At 40.1% G+C, this 22,778-nt stretch overlaps 1 protein-coding gene across 4 annotated transcripts in view; it reads left to right on the top strand.

Moving 5' to 3' along the window:
* LOC100867566 (puratrophin-1) overlaps positions 1–22,778 on the top strand; it is a 344,145-nt gene that overhangs the window by 32,495 nt on the left and 288,872 nt on the right. For all 4 annotated transcript variants that reach the window (XM_086912709.1, XM_086912707.1, XM_012486434.3 and 1 more), the window contains exon 2: positions 4,466–5,263. In XM_086912709.1, coding sequence (XP_086768835.1) covers positions 4,466–5,263 — 798 coding nt within the window. The remainder of the gene's footprint in view (positions 1–4,465; positions 5,264–22,778) is intronic.

Here is a 22,778-nt window from a genome sequence, read left to right as displayed (position 1 = left end):
GAAAAAAAAGTTTGTCTGATAACGAATTAGCATTAATAATGATGATAATAATTTTCTCAGCCTCTCGAATTTTTCTCATTATCCAAGTATATTTTTCGCTGAAACTACACTTTAAACAGTAATTGATAAAAGTTAAGAAAAGTTATTATTCAATATATAGAATTAAATATATTATTTCGATCCATCTTTATTTATTTTTGCCTACTAAAATTTACATCGAATATATTTGAAACTTTAAAAAAATACAGGAGAAATTAATTTTGGACATCGAATATAACAAGTGTTAAAAAATGCAGACATTCTCTCGCCATATAATCCGTCATCACATACATTTTCCAAACGATCGGCTGCACGGAGTGGATAAGCATCAAAGCTGAAATTATCCACTATGCCGAACACACTTTTTCAAAAATCACCTCACCTCGAATGATAAATTCACCTTGCAGTCGAACGACCTAAATAAACAATCGGTCGTGAATTACCGCGTAGGCCCACGCGACACGTGTTGGCAAGGGCTCATTCGCGAGGCGGTTTCCTCGTCATTCGTCCCAGTGATTTACGAACGAGTCGTCCGCGGCGCTCCTCTCCGTTTCCTAATGCAATCCATTCCGCTTGGCCGGCCTCCGGCCGACAGATAGGGCACCGATGTATAAATTACTCTCGGGCCAATTAACATTGTCGCCGAACGAACGAGTGGACGCCGAGGAACCGGATTTTGAGCACCGTCGCCGTTACACACACGTGGGGGTGGCTCGAACTCGAGATTAATTGAGACCTTGGTCCACCGATGTTACGTGGTGGCGTTATCTGGAAATTCCACTCGCTTGAGAACCCGATTAATTAATTCTGCGCACGAATCGCACGCAGATCGAACTTGAAACGATGCGTTAAGCTGCATCCCCACCGAAATAACGACTTTTATCGCTATTTCAAATAATTTATAGAAACATTCTTTTCAGATCGAAGCAACATAAAGATAGAAAAATAAATATTTATCAACGTTACAACATGATTTATCGTAAATCGATGTGGAAAAAAGAATTTACGAATAGACTGGTTAAAAGGGAGATATATATGACGCCATTATGGAAATTCTCCTTTTAGAAGATTTTACGCCTTCGCAGATAAACTCGATCGAACGCGTTATTTAATTTCATTGGACGATAAAGTACACGTTTAAAAACGATAAAATTTTGTGCTAATCTCTAAAATATTATCTCGCACGAATTTTAAAAAGATACTCGCGTATCTTAATCGTAGGCATAAAATTACTCAAGACTAAAGAAAATAAGAAAATTTCAATTATATATATATATACCGATTGGTGATATATTTAAAGAATACCAATTAAATCCTTTAATTCGATCTTTGAACGAATAACAAACACGATAAAACCTCTGATCCCTTTTCCTGTTTCGTATCTCAACGAAAATTCTCAATCTTCAAGACGACGCTTTTATCCATTACACGAGTACACATTTACCGTGTGTTCGTTAATTTAAGGAAACTCGCGTCTAGTTGTCCCAACGGAGAAAAGATGATGCCGGCAACACCGGCAGCTTCTCTCCGCTTTACCGATTACGCGATATTTCATTGTCTCGTTGAGCATTGTTGCGCAATTATCCACGGCCCGTACACCCTTTTGGCGAGAGTGGTTGCGTAACGCCGTGCACGATTCACCGGTATACCCATTTATAAACCCCTTGGTCGCATTGACGATCGGTAACTTCTCGTTACCGCGACTGCTTCTACGAGAGCGGCCATTTCTTAACGGGTTTCCGTACACAGGAGTGCAGCACAACGTGTCGCGTACACAAGTATCTCCTCGGCCACTGTTCCGGCGGAGAGGTGATTTAGCAGCAGCGGCAGCGTCGCATCGTGTACCATACTGGCCGTGGATCGCCAGTCGATTTCACGTGTCACGTGGTTGTATTATCGGTTCTCGGAAGGAAGGCATGCCTCGTTACACTACAACGAGCAAAAGGGTGACGTTTTAATCGAAGTTGTCAGTTCGACAGCGAGGCAGCAAACGGTTTCGGGAAAGGGGAAAGCGCTCTCTGGAGCGCGCAGGTAGGATTACGCGTGACGCATGCGCGGAAGAAGTACGTTGCGTACGGAACGTGTCTTGCTAAACTCTTCCTAGGAAAGAATTAATCGTGTCGTTGCAAATCTATTTCGATATCGAATATATTTTATATATAATCCTCGATATTTAACGATTAATATTGGAAATATGTAATTTGATAAATTATATTCGAAATTATATCGATCGAATTGAACGGTCATGTGATCGATCGTAGCCTGTTTCGTTACGTACGATAGGCTCAAAATCGAATACGCTGAATGTCTACCACCCGCGGTTCCCGATAATAACATAAGTGAATATGAAGATCTTGAACGAAGATCGTTTAGAAACGGAAGATGAATCGGAGTACGAAACAATTCAGGAAGCTCTCTCGCGTGGTCACATTGGGAGAAAGGGCATTCGTCTGCGTTCGTAATCGTTGTCTTCTCGCAACGAACAGGATCGTTTAATATTCTTTAACCATTTTTCCTCGCTCGCTAGACAACCGAGCGAGGGAGGGAAGGAGAGGGGAGCCACGCTCGAACTTTCCCTGTTGATAGGTTCGGCGTAGAGGGAGACACGCGCTTCGAACGAGTTCGAAAGATTAGCTTCGACTCGCTCCCACGCCTCATCTCTTTATCGCATCATCGCGGCTAGATTGAATCTCTCCCGCTTCCAGACTTCTCTCGAACGATAAAAGCAAGTCGGTCCGCGCTGTCGATCCGCGCTCGCCGGCGAAAACATGCAAACTCTGTTTGAGGCAGACTTATTAAGGAAGAGATATTCGCCTCTCTCGTTTCCGCGTTTTACATTGAATATCTCGCGTATTCTCCGTGGAGCCAAAGTGGAGAATTGATGTCCTCGCGGACGAGCCGCTTATCGATTTACCCGTGGAAGACCCGTAAATCAGGGGAAATATGAACGAAACCGAGAGATAAGCACCTGATGTATTCGCGGCGTGACGGTGAGCGATGATGACGTTAAATACGATATTCGAAACCTCGGTTTTTCAGCTTCGCGTGGCGGCGATGCTACGTGCAAGGATGATCTATGCGTCCCGCATTTTCTGAACGATTATTATTGATTTAGTAGTCTTGACCCGTGCTTTCCAACTTGCCGATTTACAGTTATCATTTGAAATTCAATCGGTTCGTCTTTCGGTTATTTACGACGATTTTATTCGATATTGTTTCAATATCTAAATACTGAAATATCCGACTAATTTTTGCAGAATAGAATATTCCTTACAAAGGCTGACAAAGTTATCGAGCGAAATATTAACCCTTCGTTTCAACGCAATTATCATCGAACACCGAATTTCGACAATTCTTTTTTCTTTTTTCAAAGCGAGATCCAACGGTATTCCTCCGCGATATCTCACCGCGATCCCTCCTCGCCGAGGGATGAGGTTTCACCCGAGGAAGCGTAATCCGTTGCTCGCGTGCGAGAGGAGTCCGGGATGAACGGGTCCGTAAGTCACCGCCTCGTGACTCACGTTCCACGTCCGTGTGTGTGTGTGTGTGTTTCGTTGCGTTCCAGCGAAAAAAGGAGGAAAGCAGGAAGTGCCGCGCGCGCGCATTATGAAATCGGAGATATTACGCGAGGAAGTTGTATTCACCTGGATCTTATGGGCCACACTCGGCCAGAGGTGGTGCTGAAGCGTGGCGTAAAATATCATCGTTATGCACCGCTCCGGGTTAATATCAGCCTTGGCAAGGCGCCGTGCCGCGATATTTACTATAAGCCCCATTGTTTTATGCGGCGCTGAACGCTGCCCGACAGCCGCTGATACAGTTGTAGCGGAGCGGCGCACCTCAGCGCTGCTACCGCGGAACTCCGCCACGCGTTGCGAAATCGAATTGAATGACCGCTCGCCGCCACGCTGTGTGCGCTCGCCTTCCCTTTTTTTTATCCAGCTCCCGATTTTCCCATCGTAGATCAACGCAGAATTAATCAGCTTCTTGCGAAACAGGCTCTCGCTCGTGACGCTTGGCCCAAGAAGCCTCTCTCTCTCTTTTTATTCATATATATATATAGGAGGCAAGCCCCTTTCGTGTAATTTGACTTCGAGATGATGCAACTATGTTTTGCCCGTTTAAAGTAACGAAGTTTCGAGGAATAGAAGGGAGGATGGGTGAAAGTATTATTTCACTTCTCGAGATTGTTGAGGGGGAGAAAGAAATCCCTTGCGCGAATCCTGATAAATGCGGCTATTCACGAGCACCGAAACTCGAAGATAGATAATAAGAAACGATCTCGTTTCGGGGAAACAAAAATTTGGGATAAAGTCGGATCGAGGTATTGAATCATCATCCACTCTTCTGGATTAAAGGAAAGAAAAACTTCGATTCGTCAAGTTGTTTTGATTTTTAGCATTTTCCCTTTTCTCTTTTTTCTCAGGTAATACCGGCAGAGCGACGGGGCCCAGAGAAAGAGGAGACCTGGAGCCTGGCCCCGGACCAAAGCGACTCGCTCTTCGACGACGCGCCCGACGTGAAAGTTAAACCTTCGACCCAAGATGTGGTGGACAATCCGCAATCTCGGATCCTCGATCCTGGCGAGGCCCAGCCAACCAACAATCACCAACAAGAGCTGCACCTGGCGGAAACTGGAACGTTGCCACGAAGCCAGGAGACCAGGAAGAGCAAGACGAAAAAGGTGAAGAGTTACCTGAGGAAGTGCAAGGGTGCTCTGTCGAAAGGTGACGAGGTTCCCTCCGAGAAGAAGCGCCAGGAGCACTGTACCTCGTGGTATCTGGACGAGTCCCATCAAGAGGACGTCCAAAAACAGTCTGAATTCCCGGACAACGAGAGGATCGCGGAGGCGGAAGAGGCCTTGGAAGCGACCGATCCTCTGACCGATTTCTCGAAGGAGGTGGAGTTGGAGGCCAGTGACGAAACTCTGGCGAGGCTAGCCGAAGGTGGCGAGGTGAGGAGAAGCCGGACGTCGTTGTACGAGGATGCCAGGGATTCCATGAACGACAGGGAGTCCGAGGGGAGCCGCTGCAAGCGCGACGACGCGACCTCTCTCGAGACCCTGACCACGGAGGAGATCACGAATTTGAACAAGTGTGACTCGAACGACACCCTGATAGCTGCTGAAGTGGCCGTGGCCAGCGGCCCGCCCCTCGTCGAGGAGGGAAAGGAGGAAGAGGAGACGCTGGACGGCGAGACGCTGCGCGCCTTGTCTCTGTTCGGGGTGAGTGGACGTATCATGCTATTTTCGCTGCGAGCGCGAGATCTCGACCGATAAAACAGATAGCGACCGAGACACCAACGGCGTTCGAAAAGGAACGCCTATTTGAATACAAAACTTGTTGAAACTGTTGCAACACACATACACAGAGGGGGGGATAATTTATGCTTTTAATGGACTTGTGCGCGACGACTATGATTAAAGCCGGCAATTTCCAGGGATAAACGTGTTTTGATGATTAGGTTTGATGATTTATCCTGGGCTGCGAGACAGACAGACACATTGCGTTGAATCGATGGATGTACGATTAATAAAATTCGGAGTTTTGTGGAGATGGGATAGATAGGTTGAAATATTTGAAATAATTGTTTTTTTTTTTTTTTTCGTTTGTTCGTAAATAATTAGATTGGAGATTTTTAAATACATATTTTTTTTTTTTACATTTTTCTAATATTAATTTTATTTCTATTTAAATGTTATCAACATATTTAATCGTATGTCATAATAGAAAAAAGAGATTGATATTATATATATTTATTATTTAATATTTTTTCAAATAAACAATAATAATTATTACTACATTATAATAATACATAAATATTTTTGTAGAGAGATACATGATATAAATTTCATTGCGACATAAAAAGTATTAATTTTAATATTACAAAATTATTATATACGAATTTCATAATTTTCGATAAATATCACAATGATTCTTTTTTATATTTTGATTAAGTAAATAGATATTTTTTCGTTTCGTTAGATTCCTTTCGAATTTCACATTTTTTCCCCAGCTTTCGATCCTTTCGTCTCGCATCTAAATTCACGTGGGCGTAACGCGGCGTGAATTTGTCTCGTTTATCGATCGTGGTTTATCGATGATAGTCGGCGTGGCAACATGACTTGCCACGGGATTCGAGTTCATATGCGGGCCGCTCGATTGACAAACGACGAGGCTGGGCGTTTCGCGACGCTTATGCCGAAAGGTGCGCCACGTTCCTCACAGTGCAACAATGTGCGCGCCACATGCTGCGCCGGAACGCTCGTTGATCGTCTCGGAAAAACGTAAAAAGCTTGTGGTGGAACGAACGTCCTCGTTGGTAAATGCCACTCGACCGGTGGTAATTGAAGTTTGAAACGAAGATGGAGAGTTGTGTGGTTTTTTGTTTTCTCTCTGTTTCTTGTTTTCGTTTGAGAGATTGGAAAAGTTGGTTGGATCGTTCAGAGCGTGTCTCGATGAAATTTTACGAACAGATATTACATAATGATATTCGAATTGGTTTTGGAATTCTTTGAAGCATTATTTAGAATATATTTTTCACGTTAGAAAATTATTAAAGTCTTGCAAAGTTTCAAAATTTATAGTATATAATAAAAGTTAAAAGTGACAATGATTCTATAATAAATTTCTTTCTAACCTTCAAATTTTGTCTATTATTTAAAAAATTTTTAGAAGATTGTAGAAAAAGAACACTTATTTCAAAGTGTTCTAATTTTTTATTCAACAAAAATTCTAACCCTCTCATACAATACACGCATCGCCATAAAAATCCCATCGCGCTTTCACCCAGGAAACAATCACCATCGATCCACACAATGCGCTCCGTGCCTTGGAATCGTTTCATCGGTCATTCTTTTACATTCTTTCATGGTAACAGGAACACTCGAGGTGTGGGCAGGCACACAGCATTCCGCGCTATGCAAATCGATCGATAATTGATAGGGAATAATAGCACAGTGCCCGGACGATGTTTCGATTATTAGATGCAGTGTGAAACCCAAACATGGTGGATTTTTATGAAATGTTCGCATGGCCCGTATAGAAATACAAGCAGCGTCTCAATATTATTTTATAATTCGTTAGAAATTATACTAAAAAGATACTAACAAGATCCCAAAATATTAGATTTAATAATAGATAAATATTAAATCTTGACATATAAAAATATAACAATTTTCAATGATGTAATAATATTCCCAACAAGTGGGTGTTTTCAACGTGAAACAATGTTATCCGACGCGGAAGTGTTAAAAAGTAACTATTCGCGTTTCTTTTCTCTAAGAAAGGAAAGTCTAAACATGGATATAAAAAACATATTACGCATAACAAGTTCGACAAATTTTATCAATTCATTAAATAATAGCATAATAGCAGTGATTATGTAGAGTGGGAAATTCCAGATATAATGATTAAATTGGTTAAATTAAATGGTCCAATACAAATAAGTATTATTTCGTGTGGTAACATCTATGCGATACGTTTGTGTATTCTCTAATGACAAAGTGCGCACGACTTCGCTACCGAAAATGACCGAAAATTACCGAATAGTTACGAACCCGCAACGGTCTACGCTCGCGTGCATTCAGTCTTCAGTGCAAAGCATCGTAAAAATTACCGAAAAGTGCCGAACTGTTGTTACAAGCTCGTAGAAACCGTGTCGTCTCTGTTCATCTATTATAATTCCACTTGTCTCTTCCGTGCGAATATTCAATGTGTGTCGGCTTCGCTTGAGCCAACAGCTAACAGGTAGGCAGTAGGTGGCCGCGTTTGCACTGGCATTAGAGTGTTCAGTGGGCCGAGAGTGGCCGACAGCATGATTCCGCGGCACGTACGCATCACGGGGTGGCGTAAATCTGACCAGTCGACAGAGTCGATCGCCGCTGAAACGCTACCCGATCATCAGTCGTGAAAGTGTAGCCGGGGAAAATGATCGGCCGTGTCCCGCGTGCACGCCACGTATGCACGCACGCAGGCACGCACTCGATCCCCTATCCCCTTTCGTCCTTCTTGTATCTTCTCGTTCATTTTCAAATGTTCACGCGCACGCGCATAGCAGCATCGTGAACCCGTTACATCGGTAGGATTATAGATTAGACCGCGCCTGCGCGCGCGGAAAAACGATAAACGGGATACGGGTTCGGGATTTATTGTAATTGGCGGTAATGACGGTTTTACGCCATAGCTGCCATCATTAAATGGCCGAGGCACGGACGCCTCGTTGAGTTCCGTGTTTTCCGCGTTTAAAAGCGCGTGGAGAGTTGATGAATGTGCGTGAATGTATATAATATATGTTGAGCAATGGTGATTTTACGATTTCTTTGATTTCTTGGAGAAGAGTTTGAAGTAAAACGTAATTCAAATCTGGATGGCAGGTTAATCAATTAATTATTATAAAGATGTATATAGAACACATGTGGTACTAATCTTTATAATAATCGATAATCATTAGAGTTTTATTATTCATCGATGCAGCGAAAGCGATTATAACCAATCTCTTTCTTTTAAATCTTTGAGTTCGATTCATTTCTAGCCGATTATTCTTAAATTTTAAAATAGATGATCGTTTTCAAAGAAAATTCGATTTCACCTATGTTCAACGATATCCAAGATTAATAAACTGTTAATAAACTGCCATCATTTTGTTCAACGTCGTTTCACTTTATCAAACAAAGATATTCCTCCGTAACAACTTCGAGTTCAAGTTTCTTTATTGGCATCGTGTGCCAGCTGTTTAAATATGAAAGATATTGTATAAGCCGCGACAAGGAGGTTCTCGAGTGTTGGATAAAGGATCGTTTCTTCATTGAACCGTGGCGATCGCGAGTTTGTCGATCGAATTTTACAACGATTCTTTGCCGAGGAAGAGAGAGAGAGAGAGAGAGAGAGGGAGGAGGGGGAGGAGGAGGAGGAAGAAAGCCTTGGCACGGGATTATTCCGCGTGACTTCCGATCGGAATATAGTTTAGCGGGCCATTCTTTTCAGTCGGTGACTTTCGCCATGGCGAAGAGAGTTGAGCAATTTCTTCTCTCCCTGGATGATCGCGGCCCGAGGCGGCACGATAATAAGGTGTCAACGTTCACGGACCCCGGTCTCGTGTCAGATCACCGTTTCCGGGTTATGCTCGTGCGAATAACTATGCCCCGTTGTATTCGTTCGATTCAATCCCGGTCGATCGTGTGCTTCTTACGATGATGATCTGTTAGAATGAAAAGGGCCGATTTGGGGCGAGATTTTGTCGAGTTTAATCCTTGAGAAACTTCACTGTGCAGATATGGCATTTGTTTTATGTAACGTGAGAGGTGTTACAAAATAATATTTTTACAACGTTTACAATAAACGATTTGAAGCAAGATCGTTATAAAAAAAATGTTATTACATTACATTGGCAACGATAAGATTTCGATTTGAAGCGAGATTATTCTGATTTGCGTTGAATTCAATCCTTGAATGTTGAGAGATTATGTTAATTTTTTATAACAGAATAAGACTCGTTATAAGATTATTTTCATATCATGTATTATTTACAATCTTTGAATTGAAAATTCATTATCGTTTGTTGTGATTCTTAAGGAAGTTAAAAGTTTCTACGATAAATATTTAATAGAATAGAACGTTTACATTTATCTTATTAAAAATAAAGGATAACGATACAAATATAATAATATTTTAAACAAAGAAAATTTTAACACGTTAAATTATAAAATTACCGATGCTCACTTTAAGATCGTTTTAATTCCTCGAAACGTTAATCTTGCTAGCTTAAATTTCGTCAGAAATTATTCTTTACATCGATTTTCGACTGGATTCCCCAAATCTTAAAAGCGAAAGTCCGATCGATCGATATATAAAATCCAACGCACGTAATATCAGCAACGTCGACACTCGCGTATTACGAGCGAGAAAATACCCAACCAAGAAGCCAATAATCCTGCTCTTAAAGCTCCCTCGTGAAACCCAAACCGTCTTTCTCTCCCCGTTACGCGTTACAATCTTCTCCGACCAAAGTGGACAATGCTTACCGATCCCTCCGAAATGACAGTAATTTTCCAATACGTAACAGATTATCCATTGCCAATTATCGGTAAGTTATCGACATCTAATCGTCGGTAATCGGCCGCAACAACCTTTCCGCCTTCATTCCTCTCATAAACCGGTCGATCGAGGGACTTCACGAGGGTCCCTCGAAAAACGGCATGGGTCATTAATATTCCCCGGGTGTTTGAAACAAGCAACACCCGATACCTACCACTTGGAACGTATAAGATTACAATCCTCTCTCTCGCTACGGTACCTGACTACCGTTAAATATATGTTTTACAGCGTGTTCGGAACGCGCGATTCTCTTTCTCCGTTCTTCCCGACTCTCTCTCCGTTCCTCCTCCGTTCTTTGCCCATTGGCATGGGTGGAAAGCGGCGGAGGAGGGGTAGGAGGAGAGAAGGGAGGGAGAGACTTGGCCGATTGAGAAGCGAGCGCGTTACGTGTCTTGTCGACGCGCGACCATCTGGCCACGAGGATCGACTTTCAAGGTCGTCGAGTTTCCCGCGACGATTCAATGCCACGGCCGTTTTACTAACGAGCAATTAAATTTCGCGGTTTTGCGGACCCCGCGAACTGCGGTGAACCACCCTGACACGTTTCGATGCAGTGAAAGAGATTGACGCGAGATATTTATATATTAAGATGAGGATATGTATATTTTAGAGGAGAATTAAAGTTGTTATCGATGAAAATTGTTGGACAGTGTTTCACAGCGGAAAGTAAAAAATAAATTCCTAGTTTTCTGGAGTGATGCTTGATTCGGTTTGAAAATTATGAAAGAATTATGGTTGAAGAGAACGTGAGATTTATAAGAAATCATAGTTCTTTTTTTAGATTTAAAAAGATATCGTCTAGAAAAAAGAAAATTCGTCATTTTAATAAAACATGTTCTAAAATTTTTACAATTCAATTATTCGATTATTTATACTATATAATATCGTTATATCTTATGTAGATGATGAAAGATTGGTAATAATAAATATAATGAAAATAGAATCGTCTATGAATAATAATATGAATAATAATATGAATAATTTTTTAATAAATATTCATTGATATTCAACGATAAAATAATCGTTAAAGAAGTATATTTCTCAAGAGACAGTTATTTGTAAAAGTGAGAAAGTGTCGGTTCAATGATATTAAATATCAATCGATAATTCTTGAAAAAATTCTCAAATTCCAATATACCTACTATTGAAAAATGATCATCCAATAAAATGAGAAAATATTTTTTTGAGTCTTCGCAACACGATCATAATTGTCACCAGAAAACGCTTTAGCTTCAGCTATAGCGATCGTTTCAGAGAACCGTTTGGTCGATAAAAAATTTTTTAAAAAGAGCGAAAAAATGGAAATTAGTGAAACTGTGGTCATTTTCGCGAAACTGTTCGAAAATATAAAAATTCGACAAATCGTGAAACTCGCAACCTAATTATTGGCAACTGTCAGTTCGGTTGATAAGAATCGTTGAAACTGCGAGAGAAAGCATTCGACTGCTTTCACGAAACCGCTTGATGGAACATTTTTTTCGAATACTGCGCCATACCGTCGTAAAAATTTCCAGAAGAATAGTTCGAAATTTTCTTGATATCATCCTGTTATTTTAATCTTAGATTCTAGTGTTCTAATTTTGATCGTTTTTAATTTATTAAAAATCATTCTTTTATTCATAGTGAAATATACAAATTTTTAACAGATGTTGAATCAAATTCCATCAATCGTATCCCTAATTTCATCTTTATTTTATCAAAATCAAGAATCGAAAACCTAGAAACATTTAATTTCCTCAAACAGATTCAAAATTTTACAAATACTAATTTCATTTTCATTTTAAATAAACAGCACAGATTTTATCAACAAAGTATCACCAAAGTATCTGAAAATCATCCCCATTTTACTCAGAGAATCTCGCAATTTCCAAAAGGAACAAAACAACTTACTGATATTACTTAAGAAGGTACTCACAATAGAAAAGAAATCCGCTTTATTATCTACTTTGTTATTACAATTATACTTTGGACGGATGAGAATCATCGTTCTGAAAGTGATTGAAAGGCAGAGAGATGCAAAACGCCCTGCTCGACGTTTCTTTCGTGATGCTCGTGATATCTTCTCCCGCTGCACTCGATGCACATGAGCCGTGTCACCATTGGGTCACGTTTCCGGTAATTAATGGTTCGCGTCATCGGCGAGGCCGAGGCGGTTACATCTGTCGATTGTTGCTCACATCCGTTCCCGAAGCTGATTGCACGCCTCGTTTCGGTGACAATTAGCGAATTAAGTGACGACTCGAGCGTAACCGCGGCAAGTCCCTGTCGGTGATTCGTAGAGATTCGAATTGACGGGTGTGAAAATTCGATACCAATGATATTAAAGTAAGGGAAAACAGATGAATTCGTTACATTATCGAAACGGGAACGAGAAACGATGGTGAAATTTTCAATTTTTCAAAAGAGAAATATTTTCTCGAAACGTTTTCTTTCGAGAAAATAATTTTTAACGAATGAAGTGATTCTTATTTTTTGAATGAATCCGAAACAGAATTACAAAATGATTAATGTATAACGAGTTATTGTAATTAGACGAGATACAAATGTGTGTCGAGCAAGAAAATTGAAAAATGTTTAAGAAGAACAGAGTTGATATAAAAAGATCCCTCGAAACAAATTCGTGGTGTTTTTGGCGCGGAAATGATCTCGAGTTGGAACAAAGGGGAGGGCCGGCGTTTCTTCTGCCACGAACGGTTACGGCTGTACACGTCTGAGGGATTAAAGGATACGGTCGATTAATGGCCGACCAGGCAGCGGCGCCCGTGTTCCCTTACCCTTACCGTGGCTTTCGTGTGTTCCGCAGTGAAGAACGACATGCTCCGGATTTAGGACAAGCGTTGCGTGATTCTATTTCCATGCCACGACCGCCTCGGCTCCGTGTAACCCATATTCGTTCCGAACGATGAATCATGACGATCGATCACGAATGCACCCGCGCTGCTCTACGCAAACTACGTTCGTTGAGAACGCGATTGTCGGCCACGAAAGCTCGAAGGATTCTTGTGCAATATTTTTTGAAACACACGCCACAGCGTTTTATACTCGTGCATGTATTGTGCAAAAATTGCGCGTATACGTTTCCTATGTAGTTTTGGAATAAGAGAGAGTAAGGATGGGTTTTATTATAGGTGAATATATAAATTTCACTTTTTACGCTTGGATAAGTATTTTGGAATTTTTTTCTTCTTCTTCTTCTTCTTGGAAAGTGTGATCTTTGAGAGAAGAAGGACAGGAATAAATAAAAAAAGATGTGTAAATTGTTTCTATTCTAGGAGGAAATAAAGATATGGAATATCAAAAGTTGCTAAAAAGAAAATTTAATAAACCGAAGAAGTAAATCAATAAGAACCAATAAGCACGAGTTCGGGCAAGAAGTTATTCCACCCCACCGCAAGAAACATCGATCTAACAACGGAAATTGGCGGAACCCACTTGGCTAACACCGTTTATTCTGTTCTTCTAACTACTCGGCAAATCGTCCTATTTTCATCGTGCTACACTGGAATAACTCGGATATAATGTAATAGGCCCTCGAAACTTTTTCGATCCGACAGAAGGAATTTGTATTTGATTAATTTCGTTCATCCCAAGAATTACAATTAAATCATAGATACAACATCGAATTAATCAAATTATTCATACATTTATCAAATATAATGATAAAAATAGATTCTTTGCGATTGCTTTTTTCTAAAAATCATTATCCACGACATTATGATTTTGAATCGTTTAAAAATTAGTGTGATCGATCATTATTTTTCCATAAGAAATTTCTGGCCCTTAAATTTTTTACCGCAATATACAATATTATCCCATTAATTAATTTGCTCTTCAAGAAAAATGATAACGTTACAACTAGACTCTAGAAACTATAACTCTGTAATCGTAGCTCGTGTCACGCATAGATAATCCTTCGGCTACTGCCTTATTCCCCAAAACTCGATGCAATATTTCGATATATGCTACAACTATGCGACGAAGGAATAGTCTTAGCTAAGCAGACAACGAAATAATTCCACCCTTCTTCGATTAACTCCAACTCCTCCATCAATAATTTCTCTAAACCGTTACACCGATTCTTCTTCCTTTTCGGCTAGGAGACGTGACCGACTGCTCTCCTCCTCGTCTCGGCCGTGCTGCTGAAGATCATAAAGTCTCTCCACAGTCACGGGTGTTAAGCAATAACGGATGGTCATTACATCGTCGTCCATCGCGATTTTTCCAAGGCGATCACGCCCTGCGACCCACATCCCACGCTCGAGCCTCCTCTTCCGCGACCAGGATGACATTTTCCATCGTCGTTGTTGCACGAACGATCATGGCTGAGACAAATTTACGGAACTCGTGTGTGGATAGACGTATCGAGGATCGTGTGGCAATTTTGCGTTTTTTTTTTTTTTAATATTTTAATCTTGCAATCCCGAATCTTCCGATATTATTTCTTGGTAGATAGATTATCATCTAGAGAAAATTTTTGAAGTATTCTTCTCTCCTTTGTACAATTTTCCAATCTCGAGGAAATCTCGAACAATCAGAGGAGGCAAAGGAAGGTTTGGTTTTGGCAAAGAGCCGATCGAAAAATTCGAATCGGCGAAAGCAGTTTTCGTCGATCCTTCCTTTTTCTTCCCCTTTGCTCTCTCGCGTGCAATAAGATACCCGCGCTTTTTACTACATCGCCCCCTCCCTTTTTCTCTCGGTAGAAAGCACCTGGCGACCAGTTGATCGCACTTCACCGGTTTCCCCGGCCAAAGAGATCCGCCTGGAAAGTCTGCTCGAAGAGGAAGGCGCGTTAGCAACGCTTGTAGTCCGTCAGCCGCTACGACACCGGACGTCTCTCTTCATTAAAACACCGTTCAGGCGTCCCGTTGTGTAGAGACGTCCGCGTGGACGGCTCAATCAAGGCCTCCCCTGGCGTGTTGAACAGAAACCGTCCAAAAAAAAAAAGATCTCGCGATTAAAGATTTCGCGGAGAAATTCAAATTTTAATTTTTACTTGGCCCGTTTTTCTTAAAACGTTTTGCATGGATGAAGTTTCTTTTAAACGAAAATAAACGGGGAAGATGGATATATGATTAATCTTCTTTTACATTGTTGAAGCAATTATTTTTAAATAGCAATTGTTTTTGAATATTTTATATCACAGATCTCTTCATTTTATCATTATACGTTCTAAGGATTCTTGTTACTAACTTGATTGCTAACTAAGTATTTTTACTTGTACTTTCGCTTGTCAAATTCAATTTTAATGCATAGATGTGTTTTTGAAAAAACACTGGCTGTAATTTTTCTCCCATTTCCGAAGCTATGCCTAACATCTTGCGTATCATAGTGCACCACTTTGCAATTCAAAGTTTGTGTATACATTGCCTCATCATTGTATCATCACAAAATATCTGAAAGAATTAAGCGTACGAAAGAGTATAATCGAAAGCTTGCCGATATTCCATTCTGAAAGTTTGTTTTTACGAGCGAAAAGTCAAAGAAGGATGTATGGGCGTAGAAGCGAGCTTGCCCCAAGGATCAATATTTGTCGTCTTGTCTAGCGCTGACTTGGACGTATTCGAGAACACTACACCAATACCATTCACGCCACGAGAATCCCTTCTCAAGAATCTTCACCCCACCTCGCGCGCATACCTCGATCTTCAAAAATGCTGAAACTTTCTTCCAATCGTGAAAGTCCATAATCGACGCAGAAAACTTCAGTTCGAAGAATATTACGAATAAAACTTTTTCGAATCCAAGCGTAATCGAGTATTTTCAATTTATTTTTGAAGAAATGGGATAAAAGAATGCATCAAAATGAACGTAAAACATTGCTTTCCATCTTTCGTGTCGCTTTGATTGTCACAAATTTATCCAATTTTTTAATTCTTACAATCGAAATTATTTTTTCTGACTTTCCTTTCATCGTTAAAGTTAAAACTATTCCTAAAAATAATTAATGATTAAATTATTACGGTTCACGAGATCTTCCTAAACCAAGGTAAAATTGTGGCTCTGGAAAAAGAATGGAGGCAGCAACGTACTTTAGAAATGACGTGGGTGAGCCTGGCAGAAAAATGAAAATGAAAGTTCTTCTTAGGCTGCTAGCCAGGAGCCGTTGTCCGCTCCGGTGTTTGCCCACGGAAGCGTGTGTTTGCGTTCATGCAACGGTGCAAGTGTGCCGTGTTCCGTCGACAAGCCGGTTGATCGGACGTTAATACAGCATGGAGAGGAGGATAACGTGCCCATCATCGTATCGAAAAGGGGTCGACGAAGTCGCGAGGAACTAGTCGAATCCGTTGTCCGAGAAAGTGTATATTTCGGAAACTGTATTTCGGGGAACAATTTTAATGGATGATCGCCCAGTCGGTTGGCACTGTTTGGAGAAAGTTCGAATATGATGTTACCAGCCGTTGGTTAACCGATCGATCGATAGTTTGGCCCAGCGTTTCTCAAAAACCAGATGAAGGATTTTTTAGGACGCGTTCATGTAAAAATATATCGGTTAAGGCTTTGCTAATTTAAGTTGATGACTGAGCGATTTCTTTAAACTCGCTTACGCTATTCGAACTGACACTATTAATTGATTGGAATTCAATTCTAAAATGAGACATTGCAAACAAATATGTTCTCGTGTCGGTAAGGTTGAGAAACACTGTTGGTTGGGATGATGCGTTGGAAGGCAGTGGATTGGTTTGAGATATTGTTAGCTATGCGTGACAGAGTAGATAATAAAAGAACGTGTTGAACATTGAACACGTGGATTATTGACTTGTCTAATTGTAGGTTTTATCAGATTGCTGTAAAAGCTAACACGTTCAATGCGATTCAATGTTCCGACACAAGTTGGATTCTCGTCAATAGGTTGGTAAAAATACCACTTTCCATTGATCCTTCTTAATTATAATATCAACTTGGTACTTACAAGTTGTATGAATCTTGTCATGTCGTATCGACCTCTCATCACTTTTAACCTTGATTATTTAAAAATTCTCCTAACCTCTTCTAAACTTTCTAACCTTAATTCCTTCTTATTTCACTGTCATAAACCGATAAACCACGCTAGATTTCTAAATACCCTTCAATATTATTCAATTATATACAGAATTATTCCATTATTTAGCCAAGAAATTGTAAATAACGAAAGGAATCTCAATTATATAAAACTTTTGTAATAATGTAATGATTAGCTAGCGGAATTCTACTACTATTCCAATCGTAGGCCTTCTTTATGATACTACAAATTAATTAAAGATTTCCAACATATTGGTAGCTTCACTTTTACTTTTAAGAATTAACTAAAAATTATCTGAATATATAATTTTCCAACGTACTTCTATCCTTTCCACGCTGTAACCAAATTAAAAATTAAACTAACCTCCTTAACTTCATCTCCATTTCCAACAAAAAGACAAAAACACCTATATATATATATATACACATATATATATATATCATAAATTAAAAACAAAACCTCTACAAACGAGCGTGGAAAGCGTTCGCGGAGCCGGCAGCAGAAACTGGAAGAAACCGCGGCCGATAGCGTAGGTACAAGTCTTTTCCATCGTGTCCCCCTCTGATTTGCATGAAGTTAGCCTGTTACGGGACACGGCTTCGAAGCGGGCGCGTTTCCACCTACGCGAGAGCGGCGGCTGCCGCTTTTGCAAAAGGCACCGCGCTTGTTCCGCTCGATGGGCGCGCGCTCGCGCGCCGCTGACAGAATCCGCTTACTGTGCTGTCCAAACAGGCGACACGCACAATGCGCCCCTGACCAACCGCGTTACGGTCTTTATCACACGAATCTATACCGGCTTCTTTCTCCTTCGGTGGATTCTCTCGGTCTAAGCCGCTCGATGCTTCTTTTCGCGGTGGAACGTGGATTGGATTCTTGTGCGCGTGCGCGTTTGGTTTATTGTTAAATGGAGGGGGTTCCGTTAGCCGCTTCTCTTGGCTTCCTTGCTCGTCGCCGGTGACGGTTGGAAAGTAACGAGAGGGTAGGTAAACGAGGCGAAATTTTTGTTCGATTTCTTTTTGTTTCGGTGAATAATTGTGGTGGATTTTGAGCCGAGCCTTTCTGTTGACGATGATAATGATCGTTGAAGTAGGGAAAACGAGAAAGTGGAAAGTTTTTGTCTCTTGATTTTGGAAGTAACGAAAATGAGAAAATTGAAAGTTGTTTATTTTCTTTGAAAAGTAAATAACGGCTGAGACTTCCTGTTATTCGTAAAGATGAACTTTTATGAACGAATGTGGAGAATTTTGAAGGAAATTAGGTAAACTTGCTTACTTTTTCTGAATTAAGAATAAAAAAATTGAATAATGAGTAATTTTTGAACATTTTTGATAATATGTTTAAATAAATAATAATTATATTGTAATTTTCATCAGAAACATTAAGTTAATTTTTAAACATTTTAAACAATTAGAATCCTATTTATTATTTGATTAGATGATGAATTATACATATGTATGTATCGTAATAAAAGTAGAATTGCATTAATTAAACGGAAATATTAATAAACTATGAGCTGTAATGAGAGTAATCTTGCTTTTGCTTAAATTTTAATCGTTGTTAAATATCATATATAAATCTTAGCAGCTCCTCGTATTTCTACTTTATTATTCTTACAGTCGTATCATCTTTTCTAATCGTATATATAATAAGAATTATTCGTGGAGATGATAAATGAAGGGAGAAGTGGATAGATTATTAAGTGTAGAGATTTTTGGGGTAATTTGATATCACCAATTTAGAATAGCTTGGGATAATGTAGAGTTTAATTACTCGAGAACGATGAAGGGAGATAAATGTGATGGGGGAATCATTGTGATTCTTATTAATAGCTTATCAAATTAATCTTCTCATTCAGGGCTTCCAGGGTTGAATCATGCCTTATCTTGAATCTCTTTGCGGAGAGAGGGTAATAACGAATGAAAACTGGCTATTTTTATTATTGATATCAAGAGAGATACGCTAGAACAGAAAAATAGACAAATTTCTATGACATTTTTAATTTTTAGAACGCAAAATGATAGGATCGATTCAATATAAACCTTGTGATTTATTTTATCTATATAACCTCCAATATAACCTCTTGCTACTACTTTCCTTCTGTCTAGTAACAAGCTTCTTTTCACTTTTTCCTCAAAGAGTAAATTTAACGAATTAGTTTCGTAAATTTCATACGAAAACTTGTTCCATTAAATGCCATCGATCATTTTCTTCAAGCTTTATAAATCCTTTAGTTGGAGAAAAATAAATTAGATTCCAAAAACAGATAAGTTTCTAAGATAGGTTTACTTATTAAATATATTAAAAAAAAAAGAAAGAAAGAAGAAAAGATATAAATCCAAAATATAACGCCGTTATAACGAACTTGGCTAAAAATAAAACGTTGTAAATGTCAGGGTTTCTCTTCACGGAGAGGTCGGCCACCTCCAGATAACCTAACCTCCAAACACCATCGACTCGCGCGCCACCTGCGATTATACACACGGTGTGATCAGGCACGTTCGTAAAAATTCGTTTCCTCCGCGCGTGAAAGCGAATCGGGCTCCCTGGCGACGCGTAATTAAGTTTAAAAACACCGGCCGGCTTAACAAGAGGCAACAGATTGATTTCGTCGGTTTTAGACTCGCTTTCACGCGTGCGGAATCGAGAGATGGAATTATCCGGCGCGTTTCCATCCCGGCAAACGCTCGTCGTTCGAGTATACCGCGGGATAGATAAGGCGAGGAAAGGGAGGGCTGGCAGGACGAGAAATTCGCACGCCACCCACGCGAATCGACCGTTTGTACGCAAGTAGGCAGAGCACCGTGTCAGAGATAACGTCACCTTGACGCTTTGCGGCTGGCCCCGTCCCGCTTCGTTTCATTTTTCGCGTTGAAAGCCGGTTCCCCGTGTGTGTAAGTGTACTTATCCACGAGAAGTATCTTTAATCGCAGATTGGAGAAATTATAAATATATTTATATACTTTTCACACAGTTCAATAATCAAGAACTAAAACACTTTTAGCATTTAGTAAATAATCTACAATAATCAATATTCTCTTAAAAAGAAATTAACGAGTATCGTTCCGAATATCAATCTTTCAATTACACCAGATAGCATCTGGAAGAATTTCATTCCAGGAATCCGACGTTATAAAAAAGAAAACAAAAAAAGAAAAAGGCAAATGCCTCGCTAACGACCATACCAGTCCTCTCGAGTCCACTTAAGCCCAAATTAAGACATAAAGATGCGATCGTCCCGGGGCATCGTTCTTCCACTATCTCTGCTCCCTCTGTTGCGTTCGTCCTCGATTAATTAGCGCGTCGTTTAATTACGCCGCCGCGTTGCATACTCGCAGGAGTCGCGCATAGTTCCATAGCGAGTGGCTTGTAGAACGCTCGCATTCTCGCTCTCGAGCTTATTCCTGTTATCTTATTCACGTTATCATTATACGAATTCCACGGTAAAATATGAAACGTGAAGATAATTAAGATAATTGATGGTCACGGTTAACCTTGATCTCTCGCTCCGATTCGAGTTGATATATTATATTATCCCTTTCTTTGCATGGCGCTTTGCACGGTGGTCTCGAGAAACGCGTAGCCTGGATTTATTTATTGACGAGATTTTTCTTTTTTTTTTTTTTTTTTTCGAGAACACGTTTCTGTATGAAATAGAAGAATGATTAAATATCATCTCAAGTAAATAATTCGATCGACAATAATAATAATAATTCCAATAGAAAGTATTCGAGTACAAAGTATAACAACGAATAAAATAATTTCTTCTCGATTTCGAGCGGCATTGCGCACCACTTTTGGTGGGCGTCCTAATGCTTATTCCCGGCCTCGAAACGCGCCGCGATTTATCACGATTCCGCTTGTCTCCCGAGTCCCCTTGACCCCGAGGATGTTGATTAATAATGCGGACGCTCACGTGCATTGGTCAACTTGTACGTCTTCTTATTAGCGAAGACGAACGCTGCCTGGGTGGTGGCCTCGGTTAATTATTCGCCAATGATGGATGCGCCCTTGCTTTCGTTAGCTTAAGCTGCGATACGTTATTTTTTCTTCGAATTCCTTGAATTTTTCAATTGTATCCATTTCCATCGAGCAATTCATCAATTCGACCAATTTATACATCAGTAAGTGAAAACCTATTAGAAATTAACTTTCGTTGAGAATATATAGAAATTCAATTCCCTGCAATTTTGTGATACGACATATCGTCCAATCGATGTTTAAAACCCTTTTAAACAGGAGTCTCCTTAACAGCGACTTCGATCAAACGGTACCGCGATCGTCCAAGCCCGATGTTCAATTCGAATAACGCTGTTATTAAATCTTGCAGGATCCTCGTTGCGACTCCCTTTCGAGTCGCAATTAATACCATCTGCCGGACGAAACAGTCGGTCACGTCCAACCCGATCATCGTCCGACTCGAATCACGACAGCTCTCCTCGTGGATATTATTTCGATTCGACGACGCTGGTGTTCGTTGATAGACTTTTGCGGTTGGGTTAATTCGAGCGGATCCAGGGTTGCGTTAAAACGATTCTCTCATATTCGACCAAGTTCCACGAAATCCGCTGGTTTTTCGAACCGTGATTGCGTTATTTTTCGATTATGGAGAAGCTCGTTTAGGGAGAAAGTTGGTGATAATTTCGTACAATTTTGTGACAAAAATAAAAAAAAGTGCCTCTTATAGAGGATACGAGGAAATTTTGTCGGCAAAAGTTGTTCGATAAATAATGAAGAAATGTATATTTCGAAATACGTAAAAAGTAGAATGGAAAAATTTTTAAATAACATCGAATCTTTTCCCCTCGTTTCTCTTCGTTCCTTCCACTCTATTCTTACAAATTTTAACTTTTTACGACACGTAATCTTTCGTACGAAACAGCGACGGAACGTGGCAAAGGGCAGCGACCCGTTTCTCGGAGTCGGTGGACAAATATTTGCGGTGTCGTCGTGGTCGGAAGGCGTAATACAGGATTGACAAAAAACGGCTGCATTGGAGAGAGAAACGAAGATGGATGAAAATGAAGAAGAAAGAAGTATAGGAAAGAGAGCGGTAAGAAATTGGAATAAAATGAGATTAAAAGGAAAAGTAGTGGAGAAAATTAGAAAGAAGGAAAAGAGAAATAAAGAAAATGGAAAGAGAGGGAAGGTGATGGTTTCGAGAGGCGGTTGCATTCGATCGAGATCCCAAGTTTCCAGTCGCCGTGAGGGACGTTTCGAAGCAACGGGGATTTCGAGGCGGGTTCTTTCTTTTACGCGGCACGCTACAATCCCTCGTGATCATCGTGCCGAGCGCGAGGTGAAAGTCTAACTCTGAAGGATCCCTCGTTTCTTCCTTTCTTCTTCTTCTTCTTCTTCTCCTTCCTCGCTTCGTACGAATAGTTGCCACGTAAGACGTTCTGTGCGGAAATATAGAATAGAAAATTCCGTATGAATTTTCTTCTTTCACCGTCCGTCTGCAGTTTTAATAGTTTTTAGTTACAGATGATTGAAAGGAATAATCTCGTAATTGTTTTTGTACAAACTCTCCTCTCTAAAATATCCAACGGTCGTCTAAAAAGTTATTAAGTCACTCAAAAATTGAAGTAATAATTAATAAAATTATTGGTAAAGACACAAAATTTAAAAATAGTAATTAAATAAAATGG

This window comes from Apis florea, unplaced genomic scaffold (genome assembly GCF_048593485.1).
Source record: "Apis florea isolate Af1SG1 unplaced genomic scaffold, ASM4859348v1 contig_3493_pilon, whole genome shotgun sequence".
Classification (NCBI taxonomy): domain Eukaryota; kingdom Metazoa; phylum Arthropoda; class Insecta; order Hymenoptera; family Apidae; genus Apis; species Apis florea.
Note: the sequence above shows the minus strand (reverse complement) of the source record. Positions and strands in the feature narration are given on the sequence as shown.